This window comes from Salarias fasciatus, chromosome 8 (genome assembly GCF_902148845.1).
Source record: "Salarias fasciatus chromosome 8, fSalaFa1.1, whole genome shotgun sequence".
NCBI classification, from domain to species: domain Eukaryota; kingdom Metazoa; phylum Chordata; class Actinopteri; order Blenniiformes; family Blenniidae; genus Salarias; species Salarias fasciatus.
In genome coordinates, this window is record NC_043752.1 from 11,634,847 (window position 1) to 11,653,857 (window position 19,011).

Genomic DNA, 19,011 nt, shown 5'->3' on the forward strand with positions numbered 1-19,011 from the left:
CGTGTTTGCACCGCTGCATCTGGAGAGCTCTACAGCCAATCCCGTCATGCAACAAATTACCAGAATTTACATACTGAACTACAAGGGAAAACAAACGGCAATTTAATCGAGTTGCTTTCAGCCAATTAACACATCGGTATTATGTCTGCATGACACTTGTTTCTTGTTTCAAAGCAACCTGAATATTTATGGTAAGTCATTGGCCTAATCATTACAACACAGCTGAATCATGAAAAGAACTTAATAGGATGTTGTCCTCGTGACGGTGATGCAATATAGTCACGTAGCTGCAACTGACCGTTATCTGTGCTGAAACGTATAATTTGCAAGTTGCAGGGTAGACATTTTCAACCACAAGCAGTCCGTTAGCTCAGTGTCAAACATTAAGCGCCCTCCCCACAGTGAGTAAGCAAAGTCTCAGCGTTATCTTTACAATGTTCTGCAGGAGCAGACGCAACAAAGTGTCCTCAGACTGTCTATCAGATGACTGAGGAGGAAGTGTCATCGTCAAACCAGGTTACAGAAAAACAACAGAGGAACTTGTCAGGGTGATCCGTCTTTAATGGATTTCATAAATCATTGTTCCAAATCTTAATGTTTTTGAACAAGTAAAAACTTCAGACTTTTACAAAATTGTGGATGTTGAAACCCGACATTGGAATGCATGAAATATGACACAGCTTAGCTTAGGTGAGAGGCAGTTGGAGCAACATAGCACTGAGGACCTTATTTCCACTTTTTGAGGTATTTCCAGGTAACTTGCACTGGATTTATTTTGTACCAAAGGCACAAGAGTTATGTAAACTATGAAGATGACACAATGTCTGTTTTAAACGGAAACGCAATGCAGCGTGAGTGAATCAATGATTGCTTGTAACTTCATAAAATTTGGAGCTGGTATGACGTAATTGCCGCGGCCCTTCACAGAGTGTGTTTATCAAAGAGGTATTCTCCCATAGGACCGTGGGTCTCGGATCCAGTGATGCGGGTCAGGCTGCCGACGTAGTCGCCCAGCTTCTTGATGGTTTCGTGGCTCTCCTCGAGGAAATGCTGCTCGAGGAAATCACACAGCTAGAGAAGAAGACAAGAAATGGTGAGTAATGGTGAGTAAGCAGCAAGAGACGGGTACCGTTTTCTTACAGTTCTTATAGTTTGATTTGCAGCATCATTGTACTTGAAGCTTTGACACTGTAATTTTTGCATAGATAAAGACTAGTGTCCAACTCAACAATAAAAACAGATCATAGACTTACATGCGGATCAGCCTGGCTGCCTGCTCTGCGGTGCACATCAAGCACACATGCGTTCAGGGACTTCTGGTACTCCAGGGAAAAGGACATTGCATCCAGACCGCCTCTCCAGTCCTCTCTAGTTGGTTTCTGCAACACAAAGTAGATTCTTGAAAAGACTCGGCTCAGCAACAAAAACGCATCCCAACGCAAACAACTGGGACTCACAGCAATGGTCTGAAGCAGAATCCGTCCTCCCCTCATGTTCAGATATTCCAGCAACTTCTCAGCTTGTTCCCGCTCTTTCACAGAGCGATCCAGGAAGAAACTGGAGAACTTTGGCAGAGCAACATCGTCCCTGTCAAAGTACATCCCCTAAAAGAGACAAAGAACACATAGATGGATCGATATGAACGTTAAAGAGGCCAACAGAGGCTACACAGTCTGCTCCTGTAGTATCCATACCAGGGAGAGGTAAGTGTAGGAGGCATTCAGCTTCACGTTGATGAGTTTATTGATGTCCACTCCGGTGTCCGAGTGGAGGTTTTGTCTCACCACAGACTGCATCTCTAAGAGACAAAACCAAATCAGCATTAAGACAAATGGACCAGTCAAGTAATATATGGCACTACAAAACAGAAAAAAAAAAATCCCGTTTATCACAAACCAGAAGAAACCCTTACCTCTTCTTGCTCGAACTAAACCGACTGACACGTGTTCGTTCACTTGGTGAAGTGAGTTTTAATTTTCGGCCGATATTTAAGTGCTGAGTGAGACACCAGCCCCCCGAGGTCATGTGTTCAGGTGGGCTGTCCCATCCACACTCAGGTGCTTTAAAAAAGGCTATAATCTACATTTAAGCGTCATTCGGTTCAAATAGAACTTCGAAACACGACGAATTCAAACGAACTCCCCGCACAGTTCCTCCCAAAGCGGTTAGCAGTTACCAGATGCCCCTTTAAGATAACATTAGCATCCATTAGCTCGTGAATTAGCCGTCCTACCAGCAAGACAAAAACATGTTCGATCACCAACCACACGCCTCCCGCTCCTTCCCGTCGCTCACCTTGTGCGTGAAGGGGAAGTTAAACCACTCCGAGAGTTCTGAGACCTAAAAGTAGCAGATCAGACTCACTTGTTTACAAGCCACGACGCGACGACCCCCCTTTTTGTCCTCCTCTTCTTCTCTGGGCTCCTCCGAGGAGGCGCACAGAGGTTTTTAGTGCACACCGCCGCCTACTGCACGAGCGTGTCATTACCACGAAGAGCGCATCAGAGTCTCACCAGCAATCTGTTTTTATAAGTAGTAAACCTCTTCATGTGAATGATATCTTCTCTCTACTCTCTTATTGATTAACCTGCAATACCGGTAGGATATAATGATTCGCTTTCACCGCTCCCCTCTCAGCATTTATCACCGTTACCTTTTCCTGCTACAGCATTATTCATCAGCTGAGGGTTTCGGGGAAATATTGACAGTGGACTACGGTGATGCAAAAACGTGAGCAGTTTAGAATGAAAACCTCAGATGTACTTTTTTGCACTGTGGGAGGAAACCAGAGTGCCCAGATAAAGCTCATGCATGCGTGCGCAGGCAGATATGCAAACCACCAACCTGTGCAAGAGCGTGAACCACGACCATTGTCCTGCCTCAGTGATCAGTCTCCATTCTCTTCCTTCCTTTGTAGTTTTTTTTCATGACGCACTCTGATATCCTCTTTTTTTTGCACATTATTACTGCAAATTATTTACTACTACCTTATTTGTTTCTCACCTTATAAATGCAAATTTGTGTGAGTTATTCTTCTGCATTCTGTTTTATGGAGTTGAGTGAAGAGGATCAAAAAACACTGATGGTGCACCGAGTACATGTTTTTATGATTATTTTTTATACACAATAGTCTAGGTTTTTTTCTGACAATAAAAGGAGTCTACTCTTCGCTGGCCTTGCAGGAGTTTCTAAGTGAGAAGAGAGAACGGCTGTACTGTCACTGCAATAATGTGTGATAAATGTGAAAGCTCGTCTTCTAAAACTCAAGAAAAAAAAAAAAAAGAAACTGATTGGAAATGTTCCTGTATTTGCATAACTTGCTGGATTGTTGAGCTGACTTCCTTCACCACACAAGTTTCAGTTACCAAAGTACCAAGTTTCAGTTGCCAAAGTAATTTAAACCAAAGTTAAATCAGATGGAAGAAATCAAACTGCAAAATGTAAACATTCATTGATACCTGATGTTTCATTTAAGCACCACTCGCCGCTGTTTCTCACAAGCGGTGCTGGAAAACTAAAATAGCATCACAATTACAGTGTATCAAGTTAAGAGTGCAAGGTTCAGACATTATAAAAAAGATGTTAAAGCCGCCTCACACTTCTGCCATAATCATAAACTTCGACACATGAGTGTTGAACACGTGTGCGATCAAAGAGTTGCCTTTGCCAGACTCATTGTCAAACATGGAAGCTCATTTGACTTATGTGTAGCGTGTGTGTGGAATGAGAAATTCTAAAAACAAAAGAAGTAAAGTATTTACATTCATGAATGCGAACTTCCTCCTCCTGTTTCCATGTGAACAATTTTTTTTTTGGTCATATGAGCACTTTTATTGAGTGCTTCTTATAATATCAAACCATAAATGCTGTGACGCTGTTCGGTTGTTAGAGATATGTTCTGTTGTATTTCCTCATGGAGCTTCAACCATAAAAGCCATAAAAGTCACAAAAGTCACAATGTACCACGACTGTGGAAGAAAACCACCTAAAACTAGTTAATATGAAGAGATCAAACAGTGATTTCAACTAAGAAATCCTCACACTAACATGTTTAGAGTGAAGCAAATATAATTTAACCTGATTAGCATTTAAAGGATCTGTCTGTGTTTATACTTGAATGCTTCTTTTATTCAGCCACATTAAATGTACTTGTGTATTTAACTGAATGTAGATTTTATAAAGCAACGATGACCAGAAAAAAAAAAACCATGTAAAGCAGAAATATCCACTTGATTGATGGACACTTTGACAAGCGACACACTATGACCGTTAACAAGGAAGTAGCAGGCGGAGCAAAGGTCTCTGTGGTAGCTCAAGGCCAGAAAGGAGAAGTAGCTATTTACTTCATCACTTGCTGATACGAAGGGATCAGAGGTTACTAAAGGAGTGTAGGGTTAAGAATTAAAAGTCAACACTCCTGGGATTAAGGTAATATTGGACTTGTCTGACCTCGGGCTCGGATGCATTCTCTGTGAACCTCAAGTGTTGTTTTTGAAAATAAATCGGTTGTTCTTTTGAAAAAAAGAAATTGAAAGTTTATTCTGAGGAAAGCCAGGGATTTACTACGGTCATGGACTGAGATCCAGAGGAAGGATGAAGCGTTTGTGTTTGAAAAGCCCCTCGGAGCACTTGGTGCTGTGTGTCTTCTTGAGTCTACTTTTGGTAAGTAATTCTTTTCTCTTTCAGTTTGATTGTGGTTTATTTGAAAAGTTGTGCTGAGGAAAAGGAAACTAGTGGAAGCTTCACGGCTGCTGCGTCAAATGAGGTTTGAACTGTCGACTCTGAAATACAAGTGTGAGCAGACAGCTGCACCAACATTATGTAATGAATGGCACAACTTCTAAATCATGGAGTTTTTAAAATGGAGAATTCATTTTGTTACACTGTATGATTTTTTTCTGCTTTATTCTAGACACTATGAATAAGTAAAGATTTTTCTGACTGGGAGATATGTTTAATCTTTTTGGTCATGTTGCTGCTGTGTGTTTTAGAAAAGGCCGACTGGTTTGTCTTTTTCTCTCGTGTGTGTGTGTCAGAGGAAATGGGATGCAGCTTGGCTGTTCTGCTGTGACTCTTTTTTGTCAACTTATTTTATTGATTGGATTACTTTTGCTGGATTTAAAAGTAATTTTATTACATTTTGTTTAACTTGTATTTTACTTGGACCGATATAATGTGAAGTTCCCTGCACATTATTATAACTTATCTGAAAATGTTTCAGTGACACTTTTGTAAAGTGAGTTTTTGTCATTTTGAGAAGAAAACAATCTTCTCCTGTTGATGTATAACCAGATAAAATATTATGTACTACACTGAAACTTCTGTAATGGAAACAGAACTCAAGATTCCCTATAATCAGTCTGAAATTACATTTTCTCAACTGTGTAGCTTCGATCAGATGTTTTGTAAAAGGTAAAACTAAAATGTTGAGAGAATTTGTTCTTTTTCCCCTGATGTTATTGATTTGCTTTTAGGGTGTCGCTGATTCAACCACAATAAGCACACCAACAAGAAAACGTAAGTATGAACCACTGTCTTCCGTCCTTTGTTCATGACAGAGATCATTTAAAATTTTTATCAATCATAACTGACTGTTGCTTCTGTAAAAGTTCTCACCACCTTCAGTGATTTTCTGAAGTCAAACTGCCAACTTATCGTCCTTTTAGCTCCTGCTGATGTTGGAGCGGTGACAGTGGTGAGCCAGAGTGAGACCAGTATAACTCTGAATTGGAAAAAAGTTGATGGCATCGCGACATACGACCTGTTCTATAATGATGGCGGGACAAATAAAACGGAGAGGATCGATCGGCCAAATGGTGACCAAGTGGAATATGTGGTTTCTGATCTGACGGCTGGAACATTATACACTTTCACTGTCTTCACTGTGGATTCTGAGGGACTCAGAAGCAATGGCCTCAACTTTACAGCTCCAACAGGTAAGTTATCTGTCAATATTAAGACACACCTTGAGATTGTTATTGTCATGTACAGTTAATGATAGAAACTGCTTTTTCAAAATTATTCTTTTTTACAAAGAGTGGAGTTTCTTCTTCTTTTTAACTGTGATCAGAAACATTTAATTTGCTCATTAATGAAAATGTAACTTTTTTTTAATTTATTTGTTTTTGCTTTGTTAGTACTTTATCATTGTTTTCCTGAGTTATAGAGCAAAATGATGCAAAAAAAAAAACCGCAGTTGCTAAAACTCTTTCATCTCAAATAAAATTGTGTATAATTTTTTCAGCTCCAAGAAAAATTGAAAATGTGAATGTGAGCCAGAATGAGACCAGTATAACTCTGCAGTGGGACAAAGTTGACCGCATCGACCGGTACATTCTTGTATTTGATGGAAATGAGACGCCAATTGATGCTTCAGAAGTGTCACACACCATTTCAAATCTGATGAGCGGGAGAGAGTACAGTTTCACTCTCTTTACTGAATTTAAAAATGTCAACAACAGTGGAGCAACCCTTACTGCTGTCACTGGTAAGATGTCTTTCTTGTGATATACCATTTAACTAAATGACGTATAAATAATGTGTTACCTATGTGATCAGGATAATGACAAGCAAAACAAAGCCTCTCAATTTTTAAAACAAAAAAAAAAGGAAAAAAGACAGAAAATATTGTTGAGATGTAGTATTTGGAGCTTTAGAACAGGTTTTCTTAAAATGGTTGTGTCTTTTATTAGGTGCCAAGAGAATGTTTCATGTATATGTTGTTGTGTATCTATATTACAATATGGCAGTATTACTTTTTGCAGTATGATTGGCTGGCAGACAATGTTTTACCTGTAAAGTAACACAAGCACAACATTTTTCTCAAGGATGTTTTTGCATTTTTTCAAATCAAATTGCAAATCATCATTTATTTTAATTTTGTAGACTCCTTTTTGAATCAGACAGTGAGAAGTGAATCTGTATTTTCCACATGATGAATCATCTGTTTGGACCTTTTCTTTTTCAGCTCCAAGAAAAGTTGAAAAAGTGAAGGTAGTGAACCAGAATGAGACCAGTATAACTCTGGAGTGGGAAAAAGTTGACCGCATTGACCGTTACATTCTTGTGTCTGATGGAAATGAGAGGACAATTGATGCATCTGAAGTGTCACACACCATTTCAAATCTGATGAGTGGGACAGAGTACAGGTTCACTCTTTTTACTGAATTTAAAAATGTCAACAACAGTGGAACACCCTTTACTGCTGTTACTGGTAAGATGTCTTTCCTCTGATGTATGATTTATAGATAAATTACATATAAATAACGTGGGTAGCCCATATGGTCAGGATAATAACAAGCAAACAATGCCTGTCATTAATTTTGACAAAAAAAAAAAAACAAACAAAAAAATTGAAAATGGGCAGAAAACATTGTTAAGATGTCGTATTCAGAGCTTTAGAACAGGTTTTCTTCAGATTGCTTTGTCCTTTGTTAGGTAGCCAAAAGAATTTTTCATGTATATGTTGTTGTTTATCTATATTATAATATGGCAATATTACTTTTTGCAAATGGACTATACTTTTACAGCACTTTTCCTCTGCATTAACAGAACCCAAAGTGCTTTACATTGCATTATCACATCAACCCATTCACACTCACATTCACACATCAGTGGAGGCGGCTGTCATGCAAGGCACTTAGCTCGTCCACTGGGGGCAATTTAGGGTTCAGTGTCTTGCCCAAGGACACTTTGACATACAGACAGGGGGAGTCATGAATCGAACCAACACCCTCCCGATTGCAAGACGACTGGTCTCCCTACTGATCGACAGCCGCCCCAGTATGATTGGCTGGCAGACAATGTTTTGCCTGTAAAGTAACAAAAACACCACTTGTTTCTCATGGATGTTTTGGATTTTTTCAAATCAAATTGCAAATCATCATTTATTTTAATTTTGTGAACTCCTGTTTGAATCAGACAGTGAGAACTGAATCTGTATTTTCCACATGATGAATCATCTGTTTGGACCTTTTCTTTTTCAGCTCCAAGAAAAATTGAAAATGTGAATGTGAGCCAGAATGAGACCAGTATAACTCTGCAGTGGGACAAAGTTGACCGCATCGACCGGTACATTCTTGTATTTGATGGAAATGAGACGACAATTGATGCTTCAGAAGTGTCACACACCATTTCAAATCTGATGAGTGCCACAGAGTACAGTTTCACTCTCTTTACTGAATTTAAAAATGTCAACAACAGTGGAGCACCCTTTACTGCTGTTACTGGTAAGATGTCTTTCCTCTGATATACTATTTAACTAAATGACGTATAAATAATATGTGTTACCTATGTGATCAGGATAATGACAAGCAAAAAAAAGCCTGCCATTAATTAAAAAAAAAATTGAAAAAGGGGAGAAAACATTGTTGAGATGTAGTATTCGGAGCTTTAGAACAGGTTTTCTTCAAATGGTTGTGTCTTTTATTAGGTATCAAAAGAATTTTTCATGTATATGTTGTTGTGTATCTGTATTATAATATGGCACTATTACTTTTTGCAGTATGATTGGCTGGCAGGCAATGTTTTACCTGTAAAGTAACTCAAACAACATTTTTCTCAAGGGTGTTTTGGATTTTTTTTTTTTTTAATCAAATTGCAAATCATCATTTATTTTAATTTTGTAGACTCCTTTTTGAATCAGACAGTGAGAAGTGTATCTGTATTTTTCCACATGATGAATCATTTGTTTGGACCTTTTTCTTTTTTCAGCTCCAAGAAAAGTTGAAAAAGTGAATGTGAACCAGAATGAGACCAGTATAACTCTGCAGTGGGAAAAAGTTGACCGCATCGACCGGTACATTCTTGTGTTTGATGGAAATGAGAGGACAATTGATGCATCAGAAGTGTCACACACCATTTCAAATCTGATGAGTGGGACAGAGTACAGTTTCACTCTCTTTACTGAATTTAAAAATGTCAACAACAGTGGAGCAACCCTTACTGCTGTCACTGGTAAGATGTCTTTCCTATGATTTGTGATTTATAGATAAATTACATATAAATAACCTGTGTACCCCATATGGTCAGGATAATTGTAGAAAAAAGCCTGTTAATAATTATGAAGAGTGTCTTTCAACTGTATGTGTTTCTTTGTTTAGTGCCAGAAGAGTTTTTCATGATATGTTGTTGCATGGATAATATGTTATAATTTGGCAGAAATACTTTTTGCAGTATGATTGACTGACAAACAGCGGAAAGAAACACATAAACACATGTTTCTTTAGGATGTTTTGGATTTTCAAAATCAAATTCCAAATCATCTTTTCGATTAATTTTCTCGACTCGGGTTTGAATCAGACAGTGGGAACTGAATCTGTGTTTTTGAATCTTATGAATCATCTGTTTGGCTCTTTTCTTGTTTTCAGCTCCACGAAATGTTCAAACTGTGACTGACGTGAGCCAAACTGAGACCAGTATAACTCTGCAGTGGGATAAAGTTGACGGTGTTGACCGTTACATTCTTGTGTCTGATGGAAATGAGACGCCAATTGATGCATCAGAAGTGTCACACACCATTCCAGATCTGGATAGTGGGACAGAGTACAGTTTCACTCTCTTTACTGAATTCAGCAACGTCAGAAGCAGTGGAGTAATCCTTACTGCTGTCACTGGTAAGATGTCTTTCCTATGATATAGATTTTGTCGTGAAAATAGCACATGTAACCCATATGATCAGGATAATTGCAAGCAAAAAAAAAAAAAAGCCTATAATACAAATTTAATGGTACGTGATATGCTAGTATTTGTTTAGAGGAAGTGTCACTTTATGACTGTGCCTGTAGTGTATTTTTTAATGTCAAATCACTAAAACAACAACATCTATTCAGACTATTCTGTTAGCCTTTCGGCAGATATAGCACCTCATATCTGAATCGAAAGTTAAAATGAAACATAGTTCAGCAAATTGTCCAAAATGCAAAAATTCAGTTGTTATATTTCAAAATGATTGTAACCAGTTAATTTTGCTAAAATGTATAATCAGATCTGAATATATATTTCAATGGAGTATTTACAGATTACATGACAAAAATGAAGCCAGGATAAGTACAAATTAATACATCCTTCCTATTTTCAGTAAATCTCAAATAAAATTATTTTTGTCTCATAAATTTGCCAGCTTGAATAGGTCTGTCCTCGTGAAGCTGATGTTTGTTTTTAAACCTCTCTCATCAATAAAGTTCTATTTAATTTCTAAAGCACCGAATCCAACATAGTCATCTCATTGTAATTTTACAGACGAAAACATTTTCTCCCAGTTCAGCTTTTTGGAGAACCGTGGTCGCTGAGAGATGTCTGTAGTTTATGAAGTTTATTCAGTAATCAGATAATTCTACTGTAAAGTATAATATATTTTATGTGGTTTTGTTATTTCTTTCATTCAGTTCCTCCGATGGTGGAATCGGTCACCGTGGTGGAGCGCAGACTGACCAGCATCACACTACAGTGGAGGAACACCAACACAGCCTGGAGATACCAGCTTGAAATTGAACACCGTAATGCGACGGTTGATCCGAGCGACTCCGATGAAGTGACAGGGATCGTCGGAGACCTCAAACCTGGAACAAAGTACACAATTAGAGTGTTCACAGTGTTTGAACACACAAGTAAACCTCGTGAAGTCGTCACTCTCACAGGTATATTGAGGCCTTTATGGCCATACTTTTTCTCCTGTATGAAAAAGTTTGATGCCAGTTTTCTCAGAAGCAGTAAATCTGTAAAACTTTCAACTCTTCTCTCATTTGTTTCAGTGATTAATTGTCAGAGTATAAACTGGCAGATTACGAGCACGTCCATCCAAGCAGCAGTTGATGGGGAGTTCACGACTGCAACGCTCCAGAATGAAACAGGAAGTTCTCTCAGTGTTAGTCAAAGTGTATCATTTACTGAACTTGACCCTGGAGGAACCTATAAAATAATTCTTGAGTATGAAGAGCTGCTGCAGTGTGATCACAGCCTAACAGTGTGTAAGTATTAATCTGTTTTGTCTCAACTTGTTTATTTACTCTTTATGACTTTTACATCTTAGGTACAGTCCTTTATACACATCTGCAATAAATGCTGAGGAGGGCTATTTTATATCTCTATCTAAGATAAGAAAATATTAGATACAATAATTATTAGATATAATATTGACTAGAAATATCTCACAATAAATAAATAACTTTGTTGTGAGATATTGTGAGATAACAACTAAAGGACTCATAAAACAGTAACAGTAATTATAAACTAGAGTCTCCGGTAATAAGACATTATATACAAATAAAACGGCACAATTAAAGCACTCAGAGCAATAAGAAGTGTTGAAACTGCAGTGGTTCGCAAAGTGTGTGTGTGTGTGTGTGTGTGTGTGTGTGTGTGTGTGTGTGTTGTGATGGAGACAAACTGCAACTATATGTGGAAAAAAGCTTTATTGCAAACTCATGACTTTAAAATCAGACTGAGCTGGATGGATCCCAAAACACTCACAGCACCGACACAGTTTGAGCTCCTGTGACATGTGTCATGTAATTTCTATTTTTTTTTTTTTGTGCAGATTGCTGCAAGACGTAGTTCACAATAATTCCCATTCCAGCAGTTACTACACTTATTGACTGGTTTCTAAATGAAACATTCTGATGTACATATGAGAAGCCACACAACTGAAAAATGCGTACAAGTTTAGCAATCAGTTCAAAAATTTACAATATTCTGCAGTGCCCATATGTTGCATTTTGTACCCTCTGTGTAACAATGTCATTATTTTGCATTTTTCTCAGATCTGTTTATGTAGATTAGAAATGAGTAGAGCTTTAGATTCCAGGCTTGATTATGATTTTGAAGAGTATGTTTCTCTTGTTCTCAGCTCCGTCTGACCCGGTAGGCCGCTGTGAGTACGAGGCCTCTGGATATTCGATCGGCGTAGTTTGGGATGAACCGCTTGGTGTGTGCACTCAAGCAGAAGTCAACGTGTCGGGGAAAAAAGAAGTTTTTGACTGTGGGGAGCGGTATGGTGTCATTGGAGGATTTCAACCTGCCAGAACATACCAAGTGTCTTTAGTTTTACTCTCTGGAGATGTCAGGAGCCAGAAAATATTTGTTTTTGACTGTCATACTGACCCAAGGGGTGAGTATAGTGACTAACGTACAGTTTTATTTTCCTGTTGAAAGATGCTGATGTATTTTCTCTTTGATTCCCTGAAGGAGTCATTGCAGGGTCGGTCATGGCTGTGCTGATTTTCATCATCCTGGTCTGTGTGGCCCTCTTCATCTTTATTAAAAGACCAGACATTATCAGGTCGGTGCTGCTTCAGCTGCAACACTATTAATTATTGTCTGAAAGCCAATAAATAAAACTGTTTGATTTGTTATTATAGGAGAAAAAAATCATTCATTGGAGGATCCAAAGTATCTACTGCAAAGGGGAAGTGAGTATTCATGTTTTATTTTTAAGATGAAAATCTGTCTGTTCTCCATTTGATATTTTCCTATTGCTCGGTTGTATGTGACGACATTTTACTTTTGTTTTATATAATTTTTTTCAGAGCTATTCCTGTCGCAAAGTTTCAGAATCACTTCACTAAGTTAAGTGCGGATGAAAACAGAGGTTTCAGCCTGGAATATGGTGTATGTTCTTTTCTTCCCTTCCTGTGACTTTGGTTGTTCAGTTTGTTTTCAGTTTGACTCAGTCCCCATGTCTTGTCATCCACCTCCATGTAGACCCTCAGTCTTGTGGGCGCAGATCAGACACAAAAAGTATCCACGCTACCCGAGAACAAAGTGAGGAACCGTTTCACCAATGTGCTGCCATGTAAGCAAACTTTCTGACTGAGCTTTGAGAAATGTTTCTGATTCACTGAGTCGCTGCTGCTTTTGTCAGTTGCTCTTCAACCCTTCATATTTGTCTCATCCCAGATGACTGGAATCGAGTGAAGCTCACTACGTCTGGGTCCGCTGAGAGCTCCGACTACATAAATGCCAGTTACATGCCAGTGAGTTTTGCTTCCTCTGTACCCATAATATAAAAACATCCAGATTACAAAATGTTTAACTCATGACATGTTTTTCTAAGAAAGAGCACAGTGGATACATTGATTTTATGTTCAACATTGTGATCAAATTCATCTCAATTGAAAGCATACGAGCAATTCTGACATCTAGGTCTTTTTTTGAAGATGTCGTTTTAGGACATCTAACATGTAAACTTCCTCGATTGCTTCTCAGGGATATAGGAACAACAGAGAGTACATCGCCACTCAGGGTCCTCTTCCTGCAACAGTCAATGATTTCTGGAGAATGATTTGGGAACAACAAGTGAAAGGAATCGTCATGGTAACCAACTGTACTGAACTTGGACGGGTAGGTCTTCAGGATACCTCAAATAAATGTCATTGTTAAAATATAAGCTGAATCTGTTCTTTGAGGGAAATAATTTATGTCAGTTTTTTTGCTGCAGTGTCAATGGATAACATAAATATAGGGGTGTTTTTATTGACTGGTTTTTAATATTTTCCTTTTCCCAGACGAAGTGTGAACAATACTGGCCTTCTGGCCGCCAGTCTCGCCTTTTTGGAGAGCTGTCCGTCACCACCATATCAGAGCAGCAGGAGCCCAACTGGACATTGAGGACATTCAGTGTGAAACATGTACAAAACATCTGTTTTTAATCACGTACATAGATTGGGAACTAACCCGTCTTCAGGTCAACAGAGAGACAGACAGAACATTTTCAGAGCAAGGAACGTTTCTGAGTGAGATTATTCTGAGTGATGTTAATAGTTTTTAGGTGCTACAAGCATTGTTTACTGACCACTGGTAATAAAACAAACTCATTTCTCTTTTTAAATGTTCTTCACAGAGAAACACCTCTGAAGAACGCACAGTGAAACACTTCCACTTCACAGCCTGGCCTGATCATGGCGTCCCTCAGGGCACTGATGTCCTGATCCAGTTCAGAGGACTAATGAGGCAGCACATCGAGAGAGATGGAGGCAGAGCGCCAACTGTGGTTCACTGCAGGTAACACTGCGGACAGCCAGTCTGCATGTCAGTCAGTTGTAGGTGTGACCTGTTCAGACATTTGTGTTTCAGTTTGTAGCTGATACTGAAACCAAATGTTACATTGATCACAGCTGTCACACATTCCTTTAACAGGATTTGTCTTTTTAAATAAACCTATTAAGTTTACTATAACAGTACAACAGACACAAAATTGCAAAATGTTTGTGTTCTTAATATTACCATTAAAATTGAATCCATTGTCCAGTTTTTAAATGGAAGTTTCTGTCTTTTCTTTTGTTGAAATGGAGACAGAAAGTAAATAATTCCCATTTGTCACCACTTGGTCTGTTTTCTCTGTGTGTCAGTGCCGGTGTGGGAAGGACAGGCACCATCATCGCTCTGGATGTGCTGCTTCAGCAGCTAGAGAACGAGGAAGCTGTCGGCATCAACGCCTTCGTGCACAGGATGAGGCTGAATCGACCCTACATGGTGCAGACAGAGGTACTAATTTAATTTGGTGCAAATATTATAGAATGCTTAACTCTAGTTTTTAGCAATTCTAGATCCAAATGTTCCCTGTTTTGATGACATATGACCTTTTTTTTTTCAGTCTCAGTATGTTTTCCTGCACCAGTGCATCATGGACACCCTGAAACCAAAGGAGAAAATAGAGGATCACATATACCAAAACACCAACGACATGATCTATGTCAATGCAACAGCACTCCAAGAACTTAATCAGCAAAACCGAAATCGATAAATCACTGTGCACTCAAATGCCTTATTCACTTCAAGACAGATTTATTGTCTTCATGCTCTATGATGTTGTATAGAAAACCTTTGCTTCTTTATTTTCAGATTTTATTTAATGTTTATGTTTCATTCGCCAAATCTGTACTTTTATTGTTTCTATCGTGAGAAAATAACACTTGAGAGATGACCACAGAATGTTGTACACATTTAATATTAATAACAAATGTAAGTAGAAAAAACTATTTTCAAAAGAAATAAAATATTCTATTTCTGTAAAAATACCAGAATGTGCGAAGTGGCGGAGCCACAGAGGACTTCTTTGCGACGTTGTGACGTACACAGCAGGATTTGATGATGTTGAACTTTTTGCTTAAGGAGCCTTGTTCTGAAAAAAACCAAGCTGCAATAGACATTTAAAACGCCTCCTCGTACTGCCCAGCGTTGTTCAGGTCATTTCATAAACTCCAGTCTCCCAGTGTTATTATCATGTTATTTTTCATCCATCCATATACACCCTGGGAAAGGTCAGCAGTCCATCATGGGTCCAACACAGAGGGACAGAAGAGATCAAACATTCCCACCTACGGGCAAATTAGAGCTACTAATAAATCTAATACTTCTGTCTCTTGACTGTGGGAGGAAACTGAAGTATCCAATAGGAAAGTCTTGCAATGCAAGAACATGCAAACTCCACACAGAAAGGCTCTCAAGACTCACTGTGAGCGGAGTGCTGCCCTGGATGCACTGCAGAGCTCCTTCAGTGGCAGAGTTCTTCACTCCGAGTGTGTGAGGAAGTGATATTTCAGGCACTTCCCTTCAGCAGCTGTGAGATTGTATAACCAGCACCGCTTTCAGTAACTCCCACCCACCCCACACTTACCCCCCAACCATGACAGAATGCACTTTTTAATGGCCAATATTTCTATGTGCAATATACATCTATTATTCATTTATTCTGTACTATAATATCATTTCAGGTATATTGCTATTCACTACCAGCATTACTTTTAAGAAAATATCAATCATGTCACAGTTATAATCTTATTGTTGCGATCGTTATTGTATGTCACACTTATGTGTTTGTATTCGCTTTCTTTATTTGCTAAGATTGTATTTACTGTAAGGTTGCTGCTGCAACAATGGAAATTTCCCCACTGTGGGACAAATGAAGGAATGTCTTGAGTTTTATTGATTCTGGTGTGTTTGACATTCCTGTGTCTCTTGAGTTTTCTTTCACGGGACCCTTCACTGGGGTTCTCGCGATGTTTGAGGAGCTCAGACCAAAGGATGGGGGTAATCCTATTTTGTAATTTTATTACCTAATTTAAAAAAATTGGGTACAAGATGTGTATTTCAGCACACCCTTTGACCCATAAACATATCTGCTGAGAAAAGGTCATCCTCTGACGCACGTTTCTTCTGAAGCTCTCTGGCGCCCCCAACTGGAGGTACCACTGATCTCCTTCCCATTCACTCCCTTCTCTTCCTCCATGTCTCTCCTTGAACGACGTGTCCCACATCTCCTGCTCGCACGTGCTGCCCACGCTGCACTTCTCCACACTCGTGTTTCCGTCCAAGTCAGAGATCATCTGGCTCACCACAGATGTTTTACCCTGCGTGTTTAGCAGCGCCCTCTGCTGGTGGAGTGGTTGGAGGCACAACAGGAGAGACCAGAATAATGTAGAAGTGAAGAAGACCGAAAGGCAAAAAGAAAAGAATGAGGTCTGGTCGAGACTAGTCTGAAAGACAAACCGAAACAACTTGAAAGTGGGATTGTTGGAGGAAGAACCAGAGAAGGGGTGGAGTTTAAAATGCATTTAAAGCAGAACTAAATTGAGTATAAGGGAGTGAGTTATAGTATACCTGCTTCTGTTACAACAGAGGAAACCAAAGCAAATTTAAGGGGAGGAACTTTGAAAGGGGTCTCGCAGTTGAAGGTAAGTCGAGAGGGAGTGAGGACAATGAGTCTGTCCTGCTTGAAGCTGACGGGGAAGTCATCCCTGAAAAGGTAACTGGGATTCAGGAGATATCTTGTTGGAGAGTATATGGGAGAGTATATGTTTCAAAATTAATGCAGTGTGATGTTATAACAGTCAGAGGTTTGGACAAACAGTATTTGCAACTGCAAACCAAGGTGGAATCAGTGTGGTAGAGATCATGACAATCGGCAATGCAAGGGCGAGCCACCAGAACGTTATAACTATGATCGAAATCACAGAGCAGCATAAGGAGGGATGTGGAGCAATGTCAAGAGAAGGGGAAATAAAACAGGTGAACACTCTGAATAAGGTCTGATATGCTGAGGCGGTGAAGAGGGTGAAACAGAGAGGAAATGAGGAGTGAAACAGAGAGAGTGCAAAATAATATTGGATTTATCAGAGCTCAGCTGAACTATAAATTTATATCTTAGCTTCATCAAGACTCACTTCTGATTAAGTTTAAAGTTCACTATACATATAATTTCTTACACTTTTTTCTTTTTTAACCAAGTTAAAAAATGTTTTTGTCTTGGTCGTTCAGGACAAAAAAAGAAAAAGAAAAATCCAATTCCAGCTCTTCAACATTTCACTAATTATTAACTCTGAGTTTATGGGTCATGGGAGTTTGGAGTGTTTTGTGGATCTGGAGAAGGCGTTTGACCACGTCCCAGCAGGAGCAGGAGCCTGGTCCACATTGCCAGTAGTAAGTCGGACCTGTTCCCGGTGCATCTTGGACTCCGGCAAGGCTGCTCTTTGTCACCGGTTCTGTTAGTTATTTTTATGGACAGAATTTCGGGCGCAGTCAGGGGCCGGAGGGGATCAGGTTTGGTAGCCGCAGGATTTTGTCTCTGCTTTTTGCAGATGATGTTGTCCTGTTGGCTTCATCGGACCCAGACCTTCAGCATGCACTGGGGCAGTTCGCAACCAAGTGTGAAGCGACGGGGATGAGGATCAGCACCTCCAAATCTGAGGCCATGGTTCTCAACCGCAAGAAGGTGGTCTGCCCTCTCCAGGAGACCCTGGCCCAAGTCTGGGGGCCGCAGGATAATGTCTGATAATGACTGTCCACTTGTCAAAAGAACATTTGGGAAGGCAATTCAGCAACCCTCCTGTACACTCACCCTTGGCGGCCACCTAGTTCACCTATGCCCAGAGCCGGCCCTGACAGGCGGATCGGTGCAGCGGCTGCAGTGATGCGGTCGTTGTATTGGTCCATTGTGGTGAAGAAGGAGAAGAGCCGAAAGACGAAGCTCTCAATTTACCAGGCAATCTACATCCCCACCCTCACCTATGGTCATGAGCTTTGGGTCATGACCAAAAGGGCAAGATCCAGGATACAAGCGGCTGAAATGAGCTTCCTCCGTAGGGTGGCTGGGCGCTCCCTTAGAGATAGGGTGAGGAGCTCAGTCACCAGGGAGGAGCTCGGAGTAGAGCCGCTACTCCTCCACATCGAGAGGAGCCAGCTGAGGTGGCTCGGGCAACTCTTTAGGATGCCTCCTGGACGCCTCCCTGGGGAGGTGTTCTGGGCATGTCCCACCGGGAGGAGACCCCGGGGAGGACTTAGGACATGCTGGAGAGACTGTCTCGTGGCTGGCCTGGGAACACCTTGGAATCCTCCTGGAAGAGCTGGAGGAAGTGTCTGAGGACAGGGAAGTCTGGGCATCTCTGCTTAGACTGCTGCCCCCATGACCCGATCACCAGATAAGCGGTAGAAAATGGATGGATGGATGGATGGATGGATGGATGGATGGACCTGTCAATCAAGTAACCATTTGCCCTCATTAGGAAAAGTTTCATGCTTTGTAAAAAATTGAATATTAACATATTTTCAGGTGGACCACCTGATCTCTCTTCTGGACCATGAAATGCAATGAAAGAAAAACAAATCTCTGGGCTGTAGAAACTCTGCCAATCCAATTTTATTGATGTTTCTTTTTGAATTGGAGTCTATGGAATGACAGCCTTTTTGGAGCTAGGACCTGGTGGACGCTGTGATATTACACGTTTTTGACACTTCTAGGTAGGCTTTTTTTTTTTTTTGAGCCACATGCTCTATCCGGTATATACACCATCAATGGTCCTGCCCCCCCTCCACCCTCCCCTCCAGTCTTGTCCCAGCACACTCCAACACAACCCCTCCCTATGCCCCCTACCAAACTACTCACAACCCCCTACCCCCATATGCCCCACACCTCTCCCTCCCTTAACCATGCTCCTATCTCCCTCAAGACTTCCCCAAACCCCCCTACCTCTGTACCCACAGAGCACACCTGAGCTGGCCCGATCCCCCAGCAAGGCC

General features: G+C 40.2%; 2 protein-coding genes across 9 annotated transcripts; one reads left to right on the plus strand and one right to left on the minus strand.

The window, feature by feature from the left end:
* Nucleotides 1-543: 543 nt before the first annotated feature.
* On the minus strand, nucleotides 544-2,428 carry LOC115393092 (ferritin, lower subunit). The gene is made up of 5 exons (XM_030097915.1): nucleotides 2,296-2,428; nucleotides 1,695-1,798; nucleotides 1,458-1,604; nucleotides 1,254-1,379; nucleotides 544-1,071 (listed from the first exon to the last, which is right to left on the minus strand). Exons 2-5 carry the CDS (start codon nucleotides 1,794-1,796, stop codon nucleotides 922-924), a joined length of 525 nt encoding a protein of 174 aa, XP_029953775.1. The 5' UTR covers nucleotides 1,797-1,798; nucleotides 2,296-2,428; the 3' UTR covers nucleotides 544-921.
* Nucleotides 2,429-4,192: 1,764 nt separating this feature from the next.
* On the plus strand, nucleotides 4,193-15,959 carry LOC115393521 (receptor-type tyrosine-protein phosphatase H-like). 8 transcript variants are annotated; one of them, XM_030098541.1, is made up of 22 exons: nucleotides 4,194-4,428; nucleotides 4,526-4,662; nucleotides 5,475-5,517; nucleotides 5,667-5,936; nucleotides 6,245-6,487; nucleotides 6,968-7,213; nucleotides 7,986-8,228; nucleotides 8,713-8,955; nucleotides 9,369-9,614; nucleotides 10,386-10,637; nucleotides 10,752-10,967; nucleotides 11,846-12,106; nucleotides 12,184-12,277; nucleotides 12,357-12,407; nucleotides 12,525-12,606; nucleotides 12,700-12,790; nucleotides 12,895-12,971; nucleotides 13,204-13,338; nucleotides 13,503-13,625; nucleotides 13,838-13,998; nucleotides 14,346-14,481; nucleotides 14,591-15,959. In XM_030098541.1, exons 2-22 carry the CDS (start codon nucleotides 4,594-4,596, stop codon nucleotides 14,738-14,740), a joined length of 3,432 nt encoding a protein of 1,143 aa, XP_029954401.1. In that variant the 5' UTR covers nucleotides 4,194-4,428; nucleotides 4,526-4,593; the 3' UTR covers nucleotides 14,741-15,959. The 8 variants fall into 8 exon arrangements, with proteins under 8 accessions (XP_029954403.1, XP_029954401.1, XP_029954400.1 ...); XM_030098540.1 differs by having other exon boundaries at nucleotides 4,194-4,662; XM_030098543.1 differs by lacking the exon at nucleotides 8,713-8,955 and having other exon boundaries at nucleotides 4,193-4,662.
* Nucleotides 15,960-19,011: the final 3,052 nt, after the last annotated feature.